At 57.0% G+C, this 19,333-nt stretch overlaps 4 protein-coding genes across 5 annotated transcripts; 1 reads left to right on the top strand and 3 right to left on the bottom strand.

Annotated features, from left to right (window-relative positions):
• Positions 1 to 3,397: 3,397 nt before the first annotated feature.
• On the bottom strand, positions 3,398 to 7,327 carry RNASEH2A (ribonuclease H2 subunit A). Of its 2 annotated transcripts, XM_030879962.3 has the most exons (8): positions 7,194 to 7,327; positions 6,905 to 6,976; positions 6,653 to 6,779; positions 6,472 to 6,559; positions 5,024 to 5,161; positions 4,831 to 4,918; positions 3,725 to 3,848; positions 3,400 to 3,616 (listed from the first exon to the last, which is right to left on the bottom strand). In XM_030879962.3, the coding sequence occupies exons 1-8, from the start codon at positions 7,318 to 7,320 to the stop codon at positions 3,487 to 3,489; spliced, it is 894 nt and encodes a 297-aa protein (XP_030735822.1). In that variant the 5' UTR covers positions 7,321 to 7,327; the 3' UTR covers positions 3,400 to 3,486. The 2 variants fall into 2 exon arrangements, with proteins under 2 accessions (XP_030735823.1, XP_030735822.1); XM_030879963.3 differs by lacking the exon at positions 5,024 to 5,161 and having other exon boundaries at positions 3,398 to 3,616.
• Positions 7,328 to 7,478: 151 nt separating this feature from the next.
• Positions 7,479 to 10,899, bottom strand: THSD8 (thrombospondin type 1 domain containing 8). The gene is made up of 3 exons (XM_060296983.2): positions 10,041 to 10,899; positions 8,490 to 8,695; positions 7,479 to 7,618 (listed from the first exon to the last, which is right to left on the bottom strand). Exons 1-2 carry the CDS (start codon positions 10,237 to 10,239, stop codon positions 8,496 to 8,498), a joined length of 399 nt encoding a protein of 132 aa, XP_060152966.1. The 5' UTR covers positions 10,240 to 10,899; the 3' UTR covers positions 7,479 to 7,618; positions 8,490 to 8,495.
• Positions 10,346 to 13,582, top strand: PRDX2 (peroxiredoxin 2). Its single transcript, XM_030879968.2, has 6 exons — positions 10,346 to 10,504; positions 10,974 to 11,078; positions 11,175 to 11,328; positions 11,942 to 12,064; positions 12,229 to 12,359; positions 13,260 to 13,582. The coding sequence occupies exons 2-6, from the start codon at positions 10,976 to 10,978 to the stop codon at positions 13,343 to 13,345; spliced, it is 597 nt and encodes a 198-aa protein (XP_030735828.1). The 5' UTR covers positions 10,346 to 10,504; positions 10,974 to 10,975; the 3' UTR covers positions 13,346 to 13,582.
• A 2,165-nt stretch (positions 13,583 to 15,747) lies between these two features.
• Positions 15,748 to 17,574, bottom strand: JUNB (JunB proto-oncogene, AP-1 transcription factor subunit). Its single transcript, XM_030879960.3, has one exon. It carries the CDS (start codon positions 17,276 to 17,278, stop codon positions 16,235 to 16,237), a length of 1,044 nt encoding a protein of 347 aa, XP_030735820.1. The 5' UTR covers positions 17,279 to 17,574; the 3' UTR covers positions 15,748 to 16,234.
• Positions 17,575 to 19,333: the final 1,759 nt, after the last annotated feature.

The raw sequence follows: 19,333 nt of genomic DNA, 5'->3' as shown, positions 1-19,333 counted from the left end.
GGGAACCCCACTTTGAAGAGCCAAGGATCCCTAGACTTTTGTTAGTAGAAATATTTGCGAGTTACAGCTTTAGGGTACCCACTCGTTTCTGCTTGTCACCAGATGGGAAGAAAGAGGCGAGCAGTTTCTCCTTATCTTTTTTTAAAAAATATTTATTTATTTATTTTTGGCTGCATTGGGTCTTAGTTGCAGCACGCTGGATCTTTCGTTGCGGCACGCGGGATCTCTCGTTGCGGCGCATGGGCTCCTCATTGCGGTGCCCGGGCTTTTCGTTGCAGTCCGCGGGCTCAGTAGTTGCTGCATGTGGACTGAGTTGCCCCCGGCATGTTGGATCTTAGTTCCCCAACCAGGGGTTGAACCAGTGTCGCCTGCATTGCAAGACTGATTCTTTTTTCTTTTAAATAAATTTATTTATTTATTTATTTTTGGTTGCATTTGGTCTTCATGGCTGCGCACAGGCTCTCTCTAGTTGCGGCAAATGCAGGCTACTCTGTTGTGGTGCGCAGGCTTCTCACTGTGGTGGCTTCTCGTGTTGTGGAGCATGGGCTCTAAGCACGAGGGCTTCAGTAGCTGTGGCTCACGGGCTCCAGAGCGCAGGCTCAGCAGTTGCGGCACACGGGCTTAGCTGCTCCGCGGCATGGGGTATCTCCCCGGACCAGGGATCGAATCGTGTCCCCTGCATTGGCAGGTGGATTCTTAACCATTGCACCACCAGGGAAGTCCCTGAAAGACTGATTCTTAATCACTGGACCACCAGGGAAGTCCCTCTCCTTATCTTACCAAGGCAAATTCCATCAGCAGTCAGAGGGCCTATAATTTCAAGATGAACTGTAATTTTAATAATTCTGAGAGGGAAAGAGGCAAGTCTGAGATACTCTGCATATATGGCATAGAAAACGGCAGAATTACAAATGGAATCAGGTTCTGTAATGTTTTGCAACTATAGTGACAATCACAGGCAGAGGCGTGAATAGAAGATGGCTTTAGGTGGGAAAATGGGGTGGACATGGCTCCTCCCCAAGGTCTGCCCTCATCACGTCTGCTCTAGGGCCTTCTTGTAGCCAGGTACTCTCATCTCAGGGTCTCTGCACTTGCTGTTCCCACACCTTAGAACCCCTTTACCCTCCTGTTATCTGTTCCACCTCTCTCACCCTTCAGATCTCAGCCAGTCAGGTCCTCAGTCTCTATGAGCCCCCCTGGAGCTGGCCTCCCCATACACACTCCAGGGTCCCTCTGTCCTCAATGGGAGGTTTGGGACCCTTTCTGGCTGGTCAGCACGGGCTTCCCCATGTCCAGCACAGGACACGCAGAGTGCAGAGGTGCTCTCTCATGAACTGAATTGCACCCACTGCCCCCCCAATTCATATGTTGAAGCTCTAACCCCCAGTACCTCAGAATGTAACTATATTTAAAGATAAATCTTTAAAGAGGCAACTAAGGTAAAATGAGGTCCCATGAGTGGGTCCTAATCCAATGAGTGGAGTCCTTATAAGTAGCGATTAGGACACAGACACACACACAGGGATGTGATGACATGGGAAAAAGATGGCCATCTACAAGCCAAGGAGAGAGGCCTCAGAAGAAACCAACTCTGCTGATACGTTTATCTTGGACTCTCAGCCTCCAGAACTGTGAGAAAATGAATTTCTGTTGGTTAAGTGCCCCAGTCTATGATATTTCTTATGGCAGCCTTGGCTGTACACACTCCGTAATACTCCCACCATGCCCTGGGTTTCTGTTATCAGAGCATTTATTACAAAGTGAAGAGCCATTCTCTCTTCCTTTCCATTAAAATCTCACTATTCTGGTGACTTCCCTGGTGGTCCAGTGGTTAGGACTCTGTGCTTCCACTGCAGGGGGCACGGGTTTCGATCCCTCGTTGGGGAACTAAGATCCCACATGCTGCATGGCGTGGCCAAAACAATTAATTAATTAAAAAAATCAATCTTACTGTTCAGGAGTGCCCTGGTGGTCTAGTGGTTAGGATTCAGTGCTTTCACTGCTGTGGCCCAGATTCAGGGAACTGAGATCCTGTAAGACTTGTGGCCAAAATATAAAAAACCAAAAAAAGTGAAATAAAATCCTACTGTTTACTGTTCAAGTCAAGGTTGTGGGGGGAGGGTCAACAGTGGGGAGGATGGGAGGATATGGAGTCTCTCCCAACCCCCAGGAACCAATTTTTGACTCTTTACCCCAGATATTCCATTCCCCTTGCCACAGATTACTTCAGGCATAGACATGTTCTACTTTCAGCTAGGAAGGGACAGGGTGGCTGCTTGAAGATGAGGCCTTTGGAGGTTGGGATGTGATGTCTGGAGCTGTTGCAGCCATCTTGGTACGATAAGAGGTAAAAAAAACCCCACCAAAATTGGCAAAACAGAAGATGGATTAAAAAAAGTGTCTTGGGGCTTCCCTGGTGGCACAGTGGTTGAGAGTCCACCTGCCGATGCAGAGGACACGGGTTCATGCCCCGGTCCGGGAAGATCCCACATGTCGCGGAGTGGCTAGGCCCGTGAGCCATGGCCGCTGAGCCTGTGCGTCCAGAGCCTGTGCTCTGCAACCGGAGAGGCCACAACAGTGAGAGGCCCGCGTACTGCAAAAAAAAGATGTATCTGTATGTATGTTTGTAACATGCCAGGATATCTCCAGAGGACCTAGAAGGCACCTGCTATGGTCTGAATATTTGTGTCCCCCCCAAATTCATATGTTGAAATCCTAACCCCCCAAAGAAGATGGTGTTAGGAGGTGGGACCTTTGGGAGGTGATTAGGTCATGCGGGTGGAGCTCTCTCATGAGTGGGATTAGTGCCCTTATAAAAGGGACCCCAGAGATTCCTCACCCCTTCCACCATGTGAGGACACGGCGAGATGGCAGTCTGTGACCTGGAAGAGGGCCCTGCCCCAAAGCTGACTGTGCTGGTACCCTGATCTTGGACTTCCAGCCTCCAGAACTGTGAAAAATAAATATACATTGTTTACAAGCTGCCCAGCCTGTGGTATTTCATTACAGCAGCCCACAAAGGACTGAGACACCCCAGTAAGCCCACCAGGGTGCTGCGGGTAGGATGGGAGGGAAGCTTCTCAGCATACTCCTTCTTAATTTTGCTTCAAATATACCATGCATTTAAAAAATCAAATCAGGGGCTTCCCTGGTGGTCCAGTGGTTAAGACTCCGCACTCCCAATGCAGGGGACCTGGGTTCAATCCCTGGTCAGGGAATTAGATCCCGCATGCCGCAACTAAGATCCCAGCGCAGCCAAATAAATAAATAAATATTAAAAAAAAATCAAATCACATCAATCAATCAATGTCCATCCTGTTTCAGTTCTAGAAGTCAACAACTTGGTCCAGATGCAGACAGAGCACACCTCCACCCTACCGCCACCCCAAAACAGAACCTCCACACTTAGTTTTCCTTGAAGAATTTTAATCACAAACTGGGGGTGGGGTGGGTGTGGGAGGAGGTAAAGGGAGTACAGGCTGGCTGCTAGAGAATGGTGGCTGACTCCAGGCCCCGCTCCTGGAAGTACCGATGGGGGAGGCGGGGGCGGGGGCCTTCGCTGAAGTACGACTTGATCCTCCTAAGTCCCTCCTGATCCCCCGTCTGCGAGTCCTCCCTGTGGGAGAGAGATGGCGACACTGACTTCTGGGGGATCGGCCCTCTCAGGCAGCGCTGAGCCCTGGCTTCTCACCCTCCTTCCTCATAGCACCTCCAGGACACCTACCATGTAACGTCTTCTGCCTCCTTCTCCAGGATGCTCTGGGCTGTGCGCCAACTGAACCGGACAAACTGGGGGAAGCCGAACACAGGGTCCACGTGCTCCCTCAACCACGCTTTTGTCTTGGGATCTGGGGGAAGGGTAGGGTGGACAATGTGCTAGCCCTGAGCCCTGCCGTAATGTCCCAGCTTCTCAGCTTGGCATCTGAGGCCCTACCACCTCATCTCAGTCCTCCTCTGGAGTACCTGAAGCACCGCCCACTGTCTGAGACATCTTCCTGCCTCAGGACCTTTGCACAAGCAGTTCCCCCCAACTCTTTGCCTGGTCAACAGTTGCTTATGGTGCAGTTTAAGGAGACTGCCCTTGAGACATCTCCCTTACCTCCCCCAAGGACATGAGGCATTGAACCAGCATTTGTGGACCATTGAGTTAATGCCCATCTCTCCCATGTAACCACGAACTCAGTGGGCACAAGGAGGTCCTTGTTTGTCTTGCTCATGGCTAAATCTTCAGGGCTTGGCCCTGCAGGTCACATACCAGGTGTTCAGTAAGCAATGAACACTGCCCAAAGTGTCTTTGGCCTGGACCTGGTTTCCTCCCTTTGGCCTCACCTAAGTTCCAATCCTAGACTTGCTGTGTTACCCCACCCAACTGCCAAAGGGTTCCTTGAACCCAGCCACTGAATCTTTGCCTCTGCCCTTGTGTGTCTTTGGGAGAGGTGGAGGGGAGGGGCACGATCATTTCCACTTTACAAACAGGGAGACTGAGTCTCCTAATGAAGAGAAAACAATGGATTCAAGCTGGGGCCACCGGACAGCACTGCACAGGAGCCAGTACCCCTCACTCTGCCCTTTGCGCCTTAACAAATGGACAGATGCCCATCGTGAGTCTCAGTCCTTCACTGGGGCTCCAGAGAGAGAGCAGAAAGGGAGGGAGGGAGAAGGGAAGAGGGAGTCTGCCAGCTGGAATCCAACTTTGCCACATTTTGGCCATAAGCAAGTGGCCCCCCTGTCTGGGCCTCAGCCTCTTCTGCTGCAGAGTGGGGTGGTCAGAACAACTTAGAAAACCTCAGAAGCATGCCAAGCCTGCCTTTTTAGTTTATTGTCACTCACCATTGGGGTAGCCTGAGCCATAATCAGTGTCCAGGTCCTGCAGTTTTTCCACAAACTTCCAGTTCTTCACAGCCTGGTCTCGGGCCACCTGTGGGCAAGATAGGCACTTGGGATCTCCCTCCCCATGAAGCAGCCATGCTTGCCTCCTGCCAGGGGGATGCTGGGAGCTGGCCATGGCCAGCAGGGGCCTAACCTTGGCACAGATACTGGCGGCACTGACCACGGGATAGAGGGCATCTGCCTTGGCCTTGACTGTCACCTCAACACCAGGAAAGCGCTGCTGCAGCCGCTCCTGGTATGTCTCTGGGGGCCCCACAGTGTCCACAAACACCTGCCGTGGTGACAGAAATGTATTCATTCAACAAACATCCAGAAAAACAACTGTGTAGATGATCCAATTTCACAGCCTTTGCACTTGATGTTCCCGCTGCCTGGAATACTCGTCTCTCAGCTCATGCCCAGGCTGCGTCTTCCTCTCGGGGGTCTCAGCTCAAATATCACCCTCTAAAGAGGCTTTTCCTGATCACACTATATCCATTCTACATTTATTAAGCACCTACCTACTGCAAGCCATGGCCTGCTCTATGTGTTGAGGACATAGCAGTAAACATGACAGAGTAGACACCCTGGTGAGGGCCACAGACAAGAAACAGGACAAATAATAAAGAATAAGGGAGATCCAGAAGAGATTATAATTTTAAACAATTTGGGGGTGTTCAGGGAAGGTCACTCTGAGGTGGTGACATCTGAATAAAGGCCTGAAGGAAATGAGCCACAGGGAGATCTGGGAAAGAGTGTTCTAGTGCAAAGGCCCTGAGGTGGGACCATGTCAAGTACCCTGGACAGCAGTACGGGGACCACATGTCTAGAACAGAAATGAGGTCAGAAAAGTAACAAGAAAAGTAATCTCCAGAGCATTTATTATTCTCAAAAATCACCTTTACTATTTGCTTACCAGCTGCCCATCCATCTCCTCTGATTTGGTCATGAATCCGAGGGCAGGCTCCTTGTCTGTCTGCTTCAGTACTGCATGGTCAGCTCCACATTCCAGCCCTGGACCTCAGCCACCTTCTCAGCAAGGCCTCCCTTGTTACATTCTCTATCTCAAGTATATTTACCCTTGTGATTCTCTCAAAACGGTCTGTTCTTTGCCTTGCAAACTCGATGCAATACCAACTTATAATTCTCTCTGGGGATTTAATCTCATTCTTCACTTGCCTGTAAACTTTCCTGATTTAATTCCCACTGTGTTCAGAAAATTAAACATCGAGATTTACATTTCAAAAACGTAAATGACTGTCTGCTGTGTGGGGAGCACATTGTAGGGGAGGGGGCTGGAGGAGGATGGGGCAGGTATCCAGGAGGGGAGGGTGCCCTGGGCTAGGATACAGACTGCGGTCGGGGAGAACAGATGTGGGATTCGTTCTACACACTGAGCCTTTAGAATACGGAAATAGATTAGATGGGGGTGAGGCTGGGGGCCCCACCATGGTCCTCAGTGGGACACACATTTAAGGTAGGAAAAACAGTAGGACATCAACAGCAGTAAAACACATTCCTGAATCATCCATCGCACTTCTATACTCCTATTTTTATCCTGAGGTGATTAAACGGGGGCAATCCAACCAACAGTTAGCTCACCTGGGCCACTTTCACACCTTGGTCCAACGCATACTGCATCAGCCCAGTAGCTGTATCATGAGACAGGGAGTTCAGGTTGTATTTGACCCTGTGGTGGTGGACAGAGCCCAGTCAACATCGTTCCAGCCACCCATCCCTTCCAGCCCATGATGGCTACCCCCCCGCCCCCGGGACCCCTCACCGCCCAAGCATGCTGGTAGAGATGAGGTTTGGAGACAGCACGTCCAGTGCCCAGCCCACAAAGTCTCCGTCCTCCTCCATTTTCGCAAAGAGCCTGTGCCGCTCGCTCTCCGACAAGGTCTTTGAGTCTGGGTGGAGGATTGGGAGAGAAGGGGAGCGGCTGGTTCCCCCAGTTCCTGCTCTCCCCCTCCAGCTTGCACCCGCCCCTGAACATGCCCAGGAACCGCCTCCCTAGATCTACCCCAGGGCTCACCTGCCACTTTCAGGGCCTCCAGATCTGCCAGGCGGGACAGGGGGCAATAGCAGATGGCGTAGACCATGGGGCCTGGGGAAGAGGGGGTCCAAACAGTGAGCCCGTGAAAGCCGCCATCTCTATTCCATCATCACCGCTTTTTTTTTCGGTGCCATCACCAATGCCATCGCCATCACCACTATCACCACCACCACCACCCCCCCGAGTGCGGTGCAATCCCAGCTCCTGTTCCAGTGCAACTTGCATCCACCTTATCACGCCCCTCCCCCACCCGGCCCTGGGGGCGCACCCAGCACCGGGCCCCGGCCCGCTTCATCGACGCCCAGGACGCAGGGCTCCTTGCGGCACACAGAAGGTACAGGCGAGTTCAGGCGACAGCGGCCCGTATTGTCTCTCTCCAGCTCGCTGAGATCCATGCCGCCGCAGCCGCCGCCACCAACGGCAGGAACAAAGTCTGCAAGGAAAGGTCTCTGCGCGCTTTTTCCGCGGGCCCAGAGGCAGTGCTAGCTCTCGACCAATCGCCGCGCAAGACACGCCCCAAACGTTCCCGCCGCCGTTGTCGTTTGCGCAGCACACGCCGACGTCGCTGCCGTGCAGCTTCCTGGGAATTGTAGTTCCCGAGTCTGACAGCCGAGCTCTATGGTTGGGGAACTGGATAGGAGGGGTCGCTTTCCAAGCTCCGCCCGGGTGTCACTGGAGCTCCGCTCGCCGAGGCTGGAGGGAGGAGAGGGAAATAAAGGGGAAATTGAGGGGGGCCTTGAAGGATTCGACCCGGTCAGAGCCTAGAAGGTCAGATACCACTAGACTCCCAGAATACGGTGTCCGCATCACTGAGTTCCTGTCCCCCATCTGGTTTCAGGCTCTTTGTACTCGAGGTCCCTGCTACTCCACACAGTCTAAGCCCCCTGGACTAGGTATCCTGGCTCACGCTGGGCTCAAACCTTCGGACTTAGAGTCCCCCAGCTCTCTCTCTCCGTAGCTCACCGGGAGAGCCACCCCCCCCGCCTCTCGCCTGCTTTCTACCCTCTCTCTCATCCGGGCTAAGCCTCTCCTACCCCCGAACCGAGATCCCAGACCTCTACAGACTCCGGCTCAGAGTCTCCGCCCACCACGCAGGCTCCTTTCCCCTCCATCCCCAATTCAGGGTTCATGCTCCCGCCCCGTCTCCCACCCTTCTCCCTCTTTCTCCCACGTCTTAGCGAGGAGCACGCCTCCCAGATTTGTCCACCACTCCAACGACATGTCTCTTTCTATTCCCTGCTCTCAACAGAGCTCACGCCCTCAGACTGTGGGTTTCTGTTCCTCATCAGGGTCCCAGTTCCTCCATCTGCGTTTTCCCCTCCCCACCCCCACCACCTTTCTTCCTTTCTCCTCGGATATCAGCGGGGCTCCCATCTCCTGACTCAGCCCTCCCTTCCCACGCTGCACTCAAGCCCCAGATTTAGTGCCCCATTGTTCCCTCTTCGAGGCCCGCCTCGTACCCGCCCCCCACAGCCCTTCCTCTCTCCCCTGCCCACCCTGGGAACCCGCGGCCCCGGATTTGCCCATCAGCCCCGGCCCCGCCTCCTCCGCGCCCGAGGCTCACCCGGGCTCAGGGCCTCCAGTCGCAGTCGTTCGGCTCGCAGGATGAACAATCTCGTTGCCGGCAGGGCCGCACCTGAACCAGATTCTCGCGGTCCATGAACACCGGGCCCGGCGCTGTGCCCACAGCCTCGCGGCTGCGCTCCTGCTTGCCCAGGTCGCAGAAACAGCGCCACTTTCCCCACGGGCCAAGGGCAGAGTCTTCCAAGTCTAGGGATGGAGGGCCAGGTAGGAGGGAACCTTTCCCCCCGCACCCCCAGGGAGGGAGGAGGAGAAAGACACTAATACATCACAACAGTTCGTATTTGCTCAGTTGTGCTTCTGTGCCAGGTACCCAGCCATAGATTATCTCTAATCTTACCGTTAGTCCCAGGTGGGGAAACTGAAACTTAGAGAGAACAAGCCACCCTTCCAAGCTCACACAACTGGTGAATGGCCCAGAGGGACTGCAAAATGACACTTCCCACCTGTGCCTGCCTGTCCAGTTGGGAATGTGGTACCACACCCTTGGTGTCCACCATCTGAAGATGACTCCTCTCTCCAGGGGCATGATCTTGAGCCTGTCCAACTGGCACAGTGTCACCTGACCAGCAGGGTTGCCAGGTGGTAAATTAAATGACATAATTGTCATAACGAAGGTACTTAAAGCCCCTGGCGATGTGCTAGTACATAACACAAAAACAATTATTATGATCACTTTCAAAGCAGCTACAATGTTTATTAGACGCCCTTCACAACCCTTCTTTTACTGACTCTTCCCTACAGCCCTAGTTGACAGGTCTTAGCCCAAATCTGTGGCTCACAAAGTCCTGACACCTCATGCCCTCACCAAGCCTCTGCCAGACAACACTGGCCTCTTTCCAGTCCTCTGTCAGGCCGTTTGGCCTTGGCACTTGCGGTTCCAACTCCCTGTTGCACTCTTCCCCCTAAATCTTCGCATTTTGGGCTTTTCCTTGTCATTCCGGCTGCATTGGTTACCTATCTTCAGCCGGGCCTTCTCTGACTTCAGAAGTTTACCTGCACCCTGCCTTTTCTATCTCCGCCTTTCCCAGCACTTATCCATGAGTTTATGGATATGTCTGCGTCGGTATTTATTGCCTGCTCACGTCCCCTCTCCCGGTGTAGGCTGCTTATAGACAGTCTCTATCTCAATTTACAGATGAGAAAACTGAGCCTCAGAGAAAAGTAATCAGCCCGAGGGGCGCCGCCAGTGCATAGCTGGCAGAGATTTTTTTTTTTTTTTTTTTTTTTTTTTTGCGGTACGCGGGCCTCTCACTGTTGTGACCTCTCCCGTTGCGGAGCACAGGCTCCGGACGCGCAGGCTCAGCGGCCATGGCTCACGGGCCTAGTCACTCCGTGGCACGTGGCATCTTCCTGGACCGGGGCACGAACCCGTGTCCCCTGCATCGGCAGGCGGACTCTCAACCACTGCGCCACCAGGGAAGCCCCTGGGCAGAGATTTGAGGTCCCTGAAGGAGGGTCTATTTGCAGCCAGATGGTGACGTGGGGCAATGAAGCACCTTTCTGCACTATCACAGCCGCAGCCTGCAGTTACCTTTCTCCAGATGCTGCAGCCGCAGCTGCTCCCAGGTGTCCCCTTCTCCCTGCTCGCCGAAGTATTGGTAGTCGGGGGAAACCTGGGCAGGAGTTGCCAGCAGCAGGAGTATCAGAGGCAGCAACAGTAGTGTCAAACCGCTCCGGGCCATGCCGGACTCAACCGACCCCAGCTCGCTCCAAAGAGGAGCCCCGCGCATCACCCCCGCGGGCCGACGCAGTGGTCGGGGCCGGCGGCTGCGCGTCTCCCCCTGCCGCCCGCGGGCAAGTGGTCGCGACCGGCTCCTCTTTCCCTCCCCTGCGCTTGCAGTGGACCCGACCGTTCCGCTCGTCCGCCCACCCCTCCGCGCTAGGCGTCATGGTTCGGGCCTAATATAAAAGGCTCCAAGGCCCAGGGCACACTTCGCCCTACGAAAGCGAGTCTGTGCGTCTGCGAGTCTGTGCGTCCCGCCCTTTCCCACGCAGGTATGGACACCTGGAGTGCATCGAGCTGCGGGGAGTCCCCTTGGAGCAGCTTGGGCCCTATCCGGACCTCAGCGCTGGCCGCCTTTGTTTTCCGCCCGCCGTAGTGGCCGCCTTTGTCCTTGCGGGGAAAAACGAGGCCAGAGCCTTGGAGTACAGGCCGCATCCCCAGGCTCCCCGCCCCCAGCTCGCGGCATCTCCTCCTGGGGCGGTGGGCTTGCGCGACCGCGCTCAGGCCGACACGCTAACTGGGGGCCGGCCGGCAGCTGCCCGGCCCCTCTAGCTGTCCAGGGGGGCGGGTCTCCCAAAGTCTCAAGGCCGTGCCAACCTGGTCCCGGAGAAGGTGCGAGGCAGTACTGCTGCCTCCGCCGCTCTGACTCAGTAACTGGGCCCGGTACGCAGCGTGACCTTGGGAAGCGAGGACAAAGGGTCGTCCAGGGCGCACTGACCGGGCGGGGGTCTCGGCTTTCAGTCATGACCTCCGGCTACGCGCACATCGGAAAGCCCGCCCCGGAATTCCAGGCCACCGCCGTGGTGGATGGCGCCTTCAAGGAGGTGAAGCTTTCAGACTACAAAGGTGAGGGCGGCCTGGAGGGGGCCCTGGTGGGGGCGGGGCACAGGCATTAGAGGGACTGAGCCCTAACTCCTTGTCTATTCCCACCCCCTTCCCCAGGAAAATACTTGGTCCTCTTTTTCTACCCGCTGGACTTTACCTTTGTGTGCCCCACGGAGATCATCGCTTTCAGTGAACGTGCCGAGGAGTTCCACAAGCTGGACTGCGATGTGCTGGGCGTCTCTGTGGACTCTCAGTTCACCCACCTGGCTTGGTATGACCAGTGGGGACCAGTAAGGAGGAAGGGTGCAGCTAAACCTACACCTCTATAGGGTCTGAGCTGTGTGTTCTCCTGGCCGGTGCTCAACCTCTGCGTCTCCCTTTCCCATCAAGAAAATAATGGAAATAGTGATTCCCAAGTCCTCAATGATGATGACAGTAATTAGCTTTTGGAAACTAGTTTCGTGGCGTAGAGAGTTAGCAGATGCTTTTTTTCACTTAGGGCAACACAGCCTCCCTCCCGTGAACTATTTCAGCAAGGTGGAAACTCCAGTTCAAGAGAGTGAAGGGCTGGGCCCAGTGACACAGAGCTAGAGAGAGGAGGATGGGGACTCTAAGGCAGGTTCTCTGCCTCAAGGTGCTGGAAACCACCAGTACATGTGAAGCCACTTTGCTAGAATATTAGCTTAGTCTTCCCAGCTGTGAGAAGCAGCCCCAGCAGCCACTTCAGGGTGGGGTGGGTGGCGCTCCCTGGGGTTTGCTCAAAAGCCCCTTATCTCTCACTTCCAGCACCCCCTCTCCAGCCCTTATCACATGCAGGCCCAAAGGGTGAGGACCCTGCTGTGCCAGGCATCCTGAGGTCCCAGCCCTGTCTCCCCCACCCACAGGATCAACACCCCCCGGAAGGAGGGAGGCTTGGGCCCCCTGAACATCCCCCTGCTGGCTGATGTAACCAGAAGCTTGTCCCGTGATTATGGCGTGCTGAAGGAAGATGAGGGCATCGCCTACAGGTACTGTGGGACCCTCAGGAAGCCCCCATCCTCAGAGTGAGGGGATCGCTCTTGGGTGATGCCCTCCCTGCCCCCAGCCCTGTGGCTAGCAGGAAGACGGTGCTCCCTCCCTGGGTCCTGACAGTGGGAACTCTGGCTCCTCACTGTGAACTCTGCTATCTCAGGGGCCTCTTTATCATCGATGGCAAGGGTGTCCTTCGCCAGATCACCATCAATGATTTGCCTGTGGGGCGCTCTGTGGATGAGGCTCTGCGGCTGGTCCAGGCCTTCCAGTACACAGATGAGCACGGGGAAGGTGAGCCGAAACCCACATTCACATGTGTTCACACATGGGTACATATGCAGCCCCTCTGTCATGCACACATACATTCACTGCCCGCCCTGTCGCTTGTGTGGGGTGGTTGTGAGGGCCCCAAAGAAGATTTAACTCAGGGCCTTGTCTGCAGGAAGTTTCTAGTCTGGTGGGAGAGATACCCCAATATAAGGGTGGGGAGCTGGGGAGGTAATAGAAATCTGTAGAAGGTATTTGAGAAGGCCTGTGCCAAGGCAGGCTTGAATGTTAGTTGGATCAGAGTATCTTCTCATGTGAAGGCCACAGCCTGACCACAGGCCCTCAAAGTCCACTGGGGCTGGCTAAGTCCAGCCTGACCACAGGCCCTCAAAGTCCACCAGCCGCCTAAGAGAGAAAGATGCGATTAAAGGAGCCAGAAAGAAATTAAAATGTCAGCCAGGGAATTCCCTGGCGGTCCAGTGGTTAGGACTCTTGCCTTTTACTGCTGAGGGCTCGAGTTTCCCCTGGTCAGGGAAACTAAGATCCCACAAGCCACACGGTGCGGCCAAAAAACTACATAATAAAATAGGTACTTCCCTGGTGGTGGTCCGTTGGTTAGGACTCTGCGCTTCTACTGCAGGGGACACGGGCTCAATCCCTGGTCGGGGAACTAAGATCCCACGTGCCACATGGTGTGGCCAAAAATAAATAAATAAATAAAATAAAATGTCAGTCAGAAAATCCTGCAGCTGGGCTTGGAGGGCTCCTCTTACCATGTGGCATGGTCTTAGGCCTGGACCACTTGGCTCCAGGCTTTTTCTTCTGCAACTCATGCTCTTGCTTTGCCTCTTTTTGTCCCCTCACTACTGCTCTACCTTGAATATGGCACTCTGGCCTCATATGTGCACCCCTGTTTTTCCACAGTCTGTCCCGCTGGCTGGATGCCAGGCAGTGACACAATCAAGCCCAACGTGGACGACAGCAAGGAATATTTCTCCAAACACAACTAGGCTGGCAGAGGGGTGGCAAGCTTGGGCTCTTGGCCCCCATCTGTGCCCCCACCTGGGTGCCCCATACTGACCCAGGAAAGGCCCCTTCAGACTCTACAGTCCATGACCCCAGAGGGCTAGGCCAAGGCTTTCTCAAGCTACCAGCTGAGAGCTGGTGAACGGTGACCCCCTCCTTGGAGCCCACATAGCTGAGAACAGGCCTAGAGGCGACTAATAAAGTATTAGGGACAGATGTAAGTCTGTGTTGGTGTGATTTGTCCTGGCGTGGTACCACTCCCCACCCCCTTCTCCAGACTGTGGCCTGGGAAACTGACATTGTAGTTACCGATCTCCACCACAAGGTGGCAGTCTTGCATCATGCTCACTGCTTACTCTCCTCCCTGTTTCTCCTTGGCCTGAAGACGGGTGGAGGGGCCGGGGGCGATGGTGCTGTTGGCCCCTTGCAGGGAGCAAGTCCCAGGCTGCCTTACAACCTGAAACCTGGCCATGCAGAGCAGCGCCCACACCTAAACAGCAGCCAGCCTGGGTTCAAATGCCGCTTAAGCTGTGATCTTCCCTGGGTCTCTTCAACAGCAAAATGGGAATAAAGACAAACCTACATTTCACCATTTCACGTTAAAAGAGATGAAGTACGTGAAGCTCAGGGCTCTGTTAATGGTTATTAGGACCAAGTTCCTGGGGCTGGAAGAAGGTGGGGACCCAATCCTGAGCATAGAACCAAGAGAGGGAGCTTGAGGTAGAGGCACAGTCCCTGCTGCAAGTTCTACACCACCCCAGGTTGGAAGGGCTGTGCCTCTGCCCCTGAAGTGGAAGGATGAGGGTTAGGCTGGGAGGCAGGTGTTAGGAGCAAGACAGTGTTTGAAGGAGCTCAGTTTGATGCTGTGCATGTTCAGGCAAGTGGCTTTGCCACTCTGAGCCCCCATTTCCTTCCACAGAACAGGACTGACAAGCTCATTTAATCCACAGACCCATTATTACTGCTATCCAGCCTAATGCCCTCCAAGGTCACCCATCTCAGCCTTGGGATTTTATCTACAGTCCTCCCCAAGGCCCTGTGTGGTCTTCCCTGACCTCATCTCCCAACTCCTGGTTCACTCCATTGCAGCACACAGCCTTCTTGCAGTTCTTTAACAGGCTGATCTTGTTCTGGCCACAGGAGCTTTGCATGTGCTGTTCCCTCTGCCAGAACGCTGTTACTCAGGATTTTCTCAGGGCTCAGCTTCAAAGCTGCTGAAAAATCGCCTCATTAAAGTTCCATGTTCCCAATCCATTCTCCAAAGCAGCTAACCTCCCCGGCCCCATCACTACCACTTTGACCATTTTTTTTTTCTTCCTAGCACTTACCACCATCTCCGAATCACGCTTGCTTGTTTATTGTCTGTCGGCCCTGGTCCCGTCTGTGACTCCTGGGCCAGGTTGTTCAGTACTTTATAAATGAATTAATGAAGCGTCTGTTCTACCCCACCTCGCCCCTGTGGCTTGGTTTCTCGATCTGTGTTTTTCTCTGCTGCTCTGGGGGCTTCCAGCTCCGAAGCCAGCCAGATCCCCATCGGGGCTCACCAGCCGCGCTCGCACCCGTCACAGCTGCGGGGGAGGCAGCCCCATGAGAGGGCGGCGGCGGCGCCCGGCGGCTCGAGCAGCCGCCCCGGCAGGACCAGACCTGGCAGTCGCCCCGCTCCCGGCCTGGCACCCGGGAGGGGAAACTGGCAGGCGGGCACCGCCCTTCCTGGCGGGGGTGGGGAGGGGATCGCGGCGGCAACGACGCGCAGGCAACTGCATCCCCCCTCCCGGGTCAGGTCAGACGGAGCTGGCGTGGGCTCGGCAGGACCCAGGCACCAGCCCGATGGGGGAGACTCTGGGGTGGCTCCCGGGGTTCTAGAGTGCGGCCCGCCCACCGCGGACGCTCTGGACCCAGGCCTGGGGCTTTCCGGGCCTTGGTAGCCGCCAGCCTGGGAAAATCCCGGCCCCTTTCCCGGCGCCGCGGCCCTGCCCGGCAGAGCGGGGGAGGGGATTCCCGGAATCTGCCCAGAGACCGCCGCCGCGTCACTGGGCAGAATCAGCCCATGTTTGGACAGCGCTTCCGTAGCGTCAGCGGGGAAAGCCCCGGCGCGCGCGGCTGGGCGGGGCCGCGCCTGCGCACTGCGCGTTTCGCCCCAGGCATCCTGTCCCCCGATGCTGGGGAGTTGCGGGACCTGGTCCCCGCCCTGCACCTTCCAACTCGGGAGATCGGGGGACGCAAGAAGGGTTGGACACCCAGGCTGGGGACGCAAGATGTCTGAACAAAGCTGGCGAGATTGACACAGTTACAGGAGCAAGCCACAAACCGCAGTGGGGTGGGGGCATCCCACTACTCTCCTCCCTCCGCCCGCCCGGCTTGGAAAAAAAGACAACAGAAATTAATAAAGAACCTTTTTTTTTTTTACTTAAATAGATTCAATAAAAAGTAAGAACAACACACACACAAACACATCTTAAAATAAATTCTTTAGATACCGACTGCGCGTTTCTTCCGCACAGTACGGTGCAGAGGGGGGGAGGGCGGGGGCGGGGGTCCCCTCCCCAGTATCTCCGAGGGCTTGAGTACCGGTCGGCGGGGCCAGCTCCGCCGCAATCGCCCCCTCCTCCCCTCCCTGTTAAATACACAAATATATTATATTCAATATGAATTGAGTCCAGCAGAAAAAAAAATACAAAAAAAACGTGGAAGGGGGGCTTGTAAACGTCGAGGTGGAAGGACTGGCCGCAGAGCGGGCGGGCAGGAGTCCAGTGTGGTTTGTGGCGTCCCCAGGCCCCGGGGCCGGTGCCCACCGCCTGCCCCCTCGCCCCATGGGAGGCGTGCGCCCAGCCGTCCAGGTTGGGAAAATGTCCGTACGGGGGATAGGGGGGCGCTCAGAAGGCGTGTCCCTTGACCCCAAGCAGTAGCTGGCAGCCGTTGCTGACGTGGGTCATGACCTTCTGTTTGAGCTGGGCCACCTGCTCGCGGAGGAGGCCGGCAGTGCTGGACAGCCCGGCGTTCTCGGCCTTGAGTGTCTTCACCTTGTCCTCCAGGCGCGCGATGCGCTCCAGCTTCCGCTTCCGGCACTTGGTGGCCGCCAGCCGGTTCCGCAGCCGCTTGCGCTCTACTTTGATGCGCTCCTGGTCTTCCATGTTGATGGGGGACACCGGCGGCGTGGCGTCGCGGCTGCGCGCCTCAGGCACGGTCTGCGGTTCCTCCTTGAAGGTGGAGGCGCCGCGGCCCAGGCCCAGCTGCGCCGGGTGACCGCCGGCGAAGGGCGGCGCGTGTGGGAGGTAGCTGATGGTGGCCGTCGGGTACGAGCTCCCAGTCCCGACGGTGGCCCCGGCTCCTCCGGAGGTCGCAGAGGCTGGAGAATAGCTGCTGAGGTTGGTGTAGACGGGAGGCGGCTCCGGGCCGGCATATACGCCCCCGGGCCCGGCCGGGGGCCCCCCGCTGGCGCCCAGGGACACGTTGGGGGGCGTCACGTGGTTCATCTTGTGCAGGTCGTCCAGAGCTTTTACAAAGCCGTCGGCGAAGCCTTCCTGCTCCTCGGTGACGCCGCCCCCTGCGCCCCCCGCACCTCCACCACTGCCACCCCCGCGGGGGTAAAAGTACTGTCCCGGGGGCGTGGGCGTCGTCGTGATCACGCCGTTGCTGTTGGGGACGATCAGGCGCTCCAGCTCCGATGAGGCGAGCTTGAGCGACGCGCCGGTGTCCGAGCCCTGGCTGGAAAAGTAGCTGCCGCCACCGCTGCCCTCTGGGCCGGGGCCCCGCGCTCCGGGTGCTTTAAGATTTCGGTAGGGGTCGGCCAGGTTGAGCGCCAGGCTGGGTTTCAGGAGTTTGTAGTCGTGTAGAGAGAGGCCGCCCGGGGTCCGGCCGTATCCGGCCGCTGCGTATGAGTCGTCGTGGTAGAAGGGCTGTTCCATTTTAGTGCACATCCGGGCGGCCCGGTCGGTCTGAGGGTCCCTGCGGGGCCGCCCCGGGCCTCGCTGCAGCGAGACGCGCGCAGTCCGCGGAGGTGGCTGGACCAGGTGTCTGGACGCGCGTTCCCGGGGGCCTGTACGGACCGAGAGAGGCCAACAGGCGGCTGTGCACGGAAGCTCTGTGCGGCTTCTCTAGCCCCTCTGCCCCCCTCTGGCGCACTCGCTTTCTTCGTGTTGCGTCCCCCTTGCTCCCCGCTCCCCGTTGGCTCCGATGCTGGCCTGGACGCGCTCAAGGTCCCGGCCGCTCAGCCGGAGCCACACGCCTTTATACGGCGATTGTCAGCTGCGGAAGTGCGCTCCGATTGGCGGTCGCCCGAGCCGGGCCCCCGCGCCCCCCTCCTGGAGCGTGGGGAAGGGGAGGAGGCGGCTCGCGTCATTGTCAGGAAGCGCGTGTCCTTGTAAACAGCGGCCACGGGCTGGGTGGCTCGGAGCGACTGCAGGGGGAGGGGCTCAGAGGACCCTGGTGCGCGAGGAAGGGGGCGCTGGGGCGGTCAGAGGTACACGGGGAGAGGCTTCAGGGAGGGCGATGACTCCCCTGGAGTACTCGATGAGGGATACGAGGAACTGGTACAGAGCAAGTGTGCGTGTGTTGGGGGGACGGGAGTGGTCCCGAGCTGCACACGGAAAGGCCTGAGGGATCTGGAGTCTTCCAGAGGGGCTGGGGGGCTGAGAATACACTGAGAGACCCCCCAAAGGAGAGACAGGAGGGTTAAGCAGGGTAGGGGGGGGAGTGGTAAGGAGACGCCTGACTCAGAAATTGAGTGGGGGGTCCAGGGTACAGAAGAGTTGAGGGACTGGAATTTTCACGAGAGGAACTGAACCCAGGAAAAGTGAGGAAGGGGAGCGATCAAAAGTGTACACGGGAGCTGCTGGACACCCATTATGCAGAAAATGAGTAGGGGTCCTGGAGTCCATGGGAGAGACTGAGAGTCCCCCACAAGTTGGAAGGGGAAGGAATTGGGGGTCCTATATATGGAAAAAGTGAGTGAGGGTCCTGGGGTACACTGAGTCAAGGAAAATATGTGGGGTAGAAGATTAAGACACTGTCAGAGGTTGGAGGTCACTGGGGGTCATCTGCGAAGGCCCGACGGAGGAGAATTAGAAGGGTCGAGGCACCCCTTCAGTACTGAGATAGTACTGACAGAGGGTCTCCGGTTGAGACATGAGAGAAGGAGGGGTCTTTTGAGGATCCTGGGGACCTAGACTGCTGCATCTTCCACGATCGGCGTCCCCTCTTGTGGGTGACCTCTAGGTGCCTGTATACTCTGTCCCCACCCCAAAGACCTCCCCCAGTGACCCTGGACTTGACCGACATAGTGTCGGCTCCTGGTGCCTAGACTCAGCCCGACGGCCGGGGCGCGGTCGCCCAACCCCACTCCTTCCTTAGAAACAGGCTGGGGAAAGAGCGCCGCGGCAGGAAGTGTGGCAACAGCCCAGGGGGAAGGAACAGGGCCCTGCCTCCGTCACTCGAATCCTACGGGACCATGCGCCCCGCCCTGGGTCCAGCCGGGTTCTGCGCCTCGTAAGAGGAACCTGGGCTTGCGACCCCAGAGGAAGCCAGGGGCGTGGGACAGGCCCCGCCGCAGAGGCCTCCAGTCGTCGATCCCCACCCAAGCAATGGTTCAGCCCTTGGCGCCCGCAGGCGATCGCCGAGGCTGGCAGTCCGGGACGATTCCATCGGCCTGACGGAGGGGGACTCACCGGGGCCTGGTCGCCATGGCAACAGGCCGGAGTCCGCGGGCAGGATTGGGGGCGGGGCGGCCCCCGGAGTCTCTCCCCGCCGCCCATATAAGGGCACAGGAAGGGGTGGGGTTAACGCTGTCCTGGAGCCCCGGCCAGGAGCCGGCTGCCCCGATCTGCCAGGTCCCAGGGCGCGCCAGGGCCCCAGGACGGCTAGTCCCGACCAGCCCCGGCCGCCTGGCCCGGCCCCACCCAGCCGCTCTGGGGCCGCGTCCTGCCAGGTCCTGCCCGACTCGACCCAGCCTGGCAGGTCCCCGCCTGCCCGCGGGC

Source organism: Globicephala melas, chromosome 3, assembly GCF_963455315.2.
Source record: "Globicephala melas chromosome 3, mGloMel1.2, whole genome shotgun sequence".
Classification (NCBI taxonomy): Eukaryota; Metazoa; Chordata; class Mammalia; order Artiodactyla; family Delphinidae; genus Globicephala; species Globicephala melas.
Note: the sequence above shows the minus strand (reverse complement) of the source record. Positions and strands in the feature narration are given on the sequence as shown.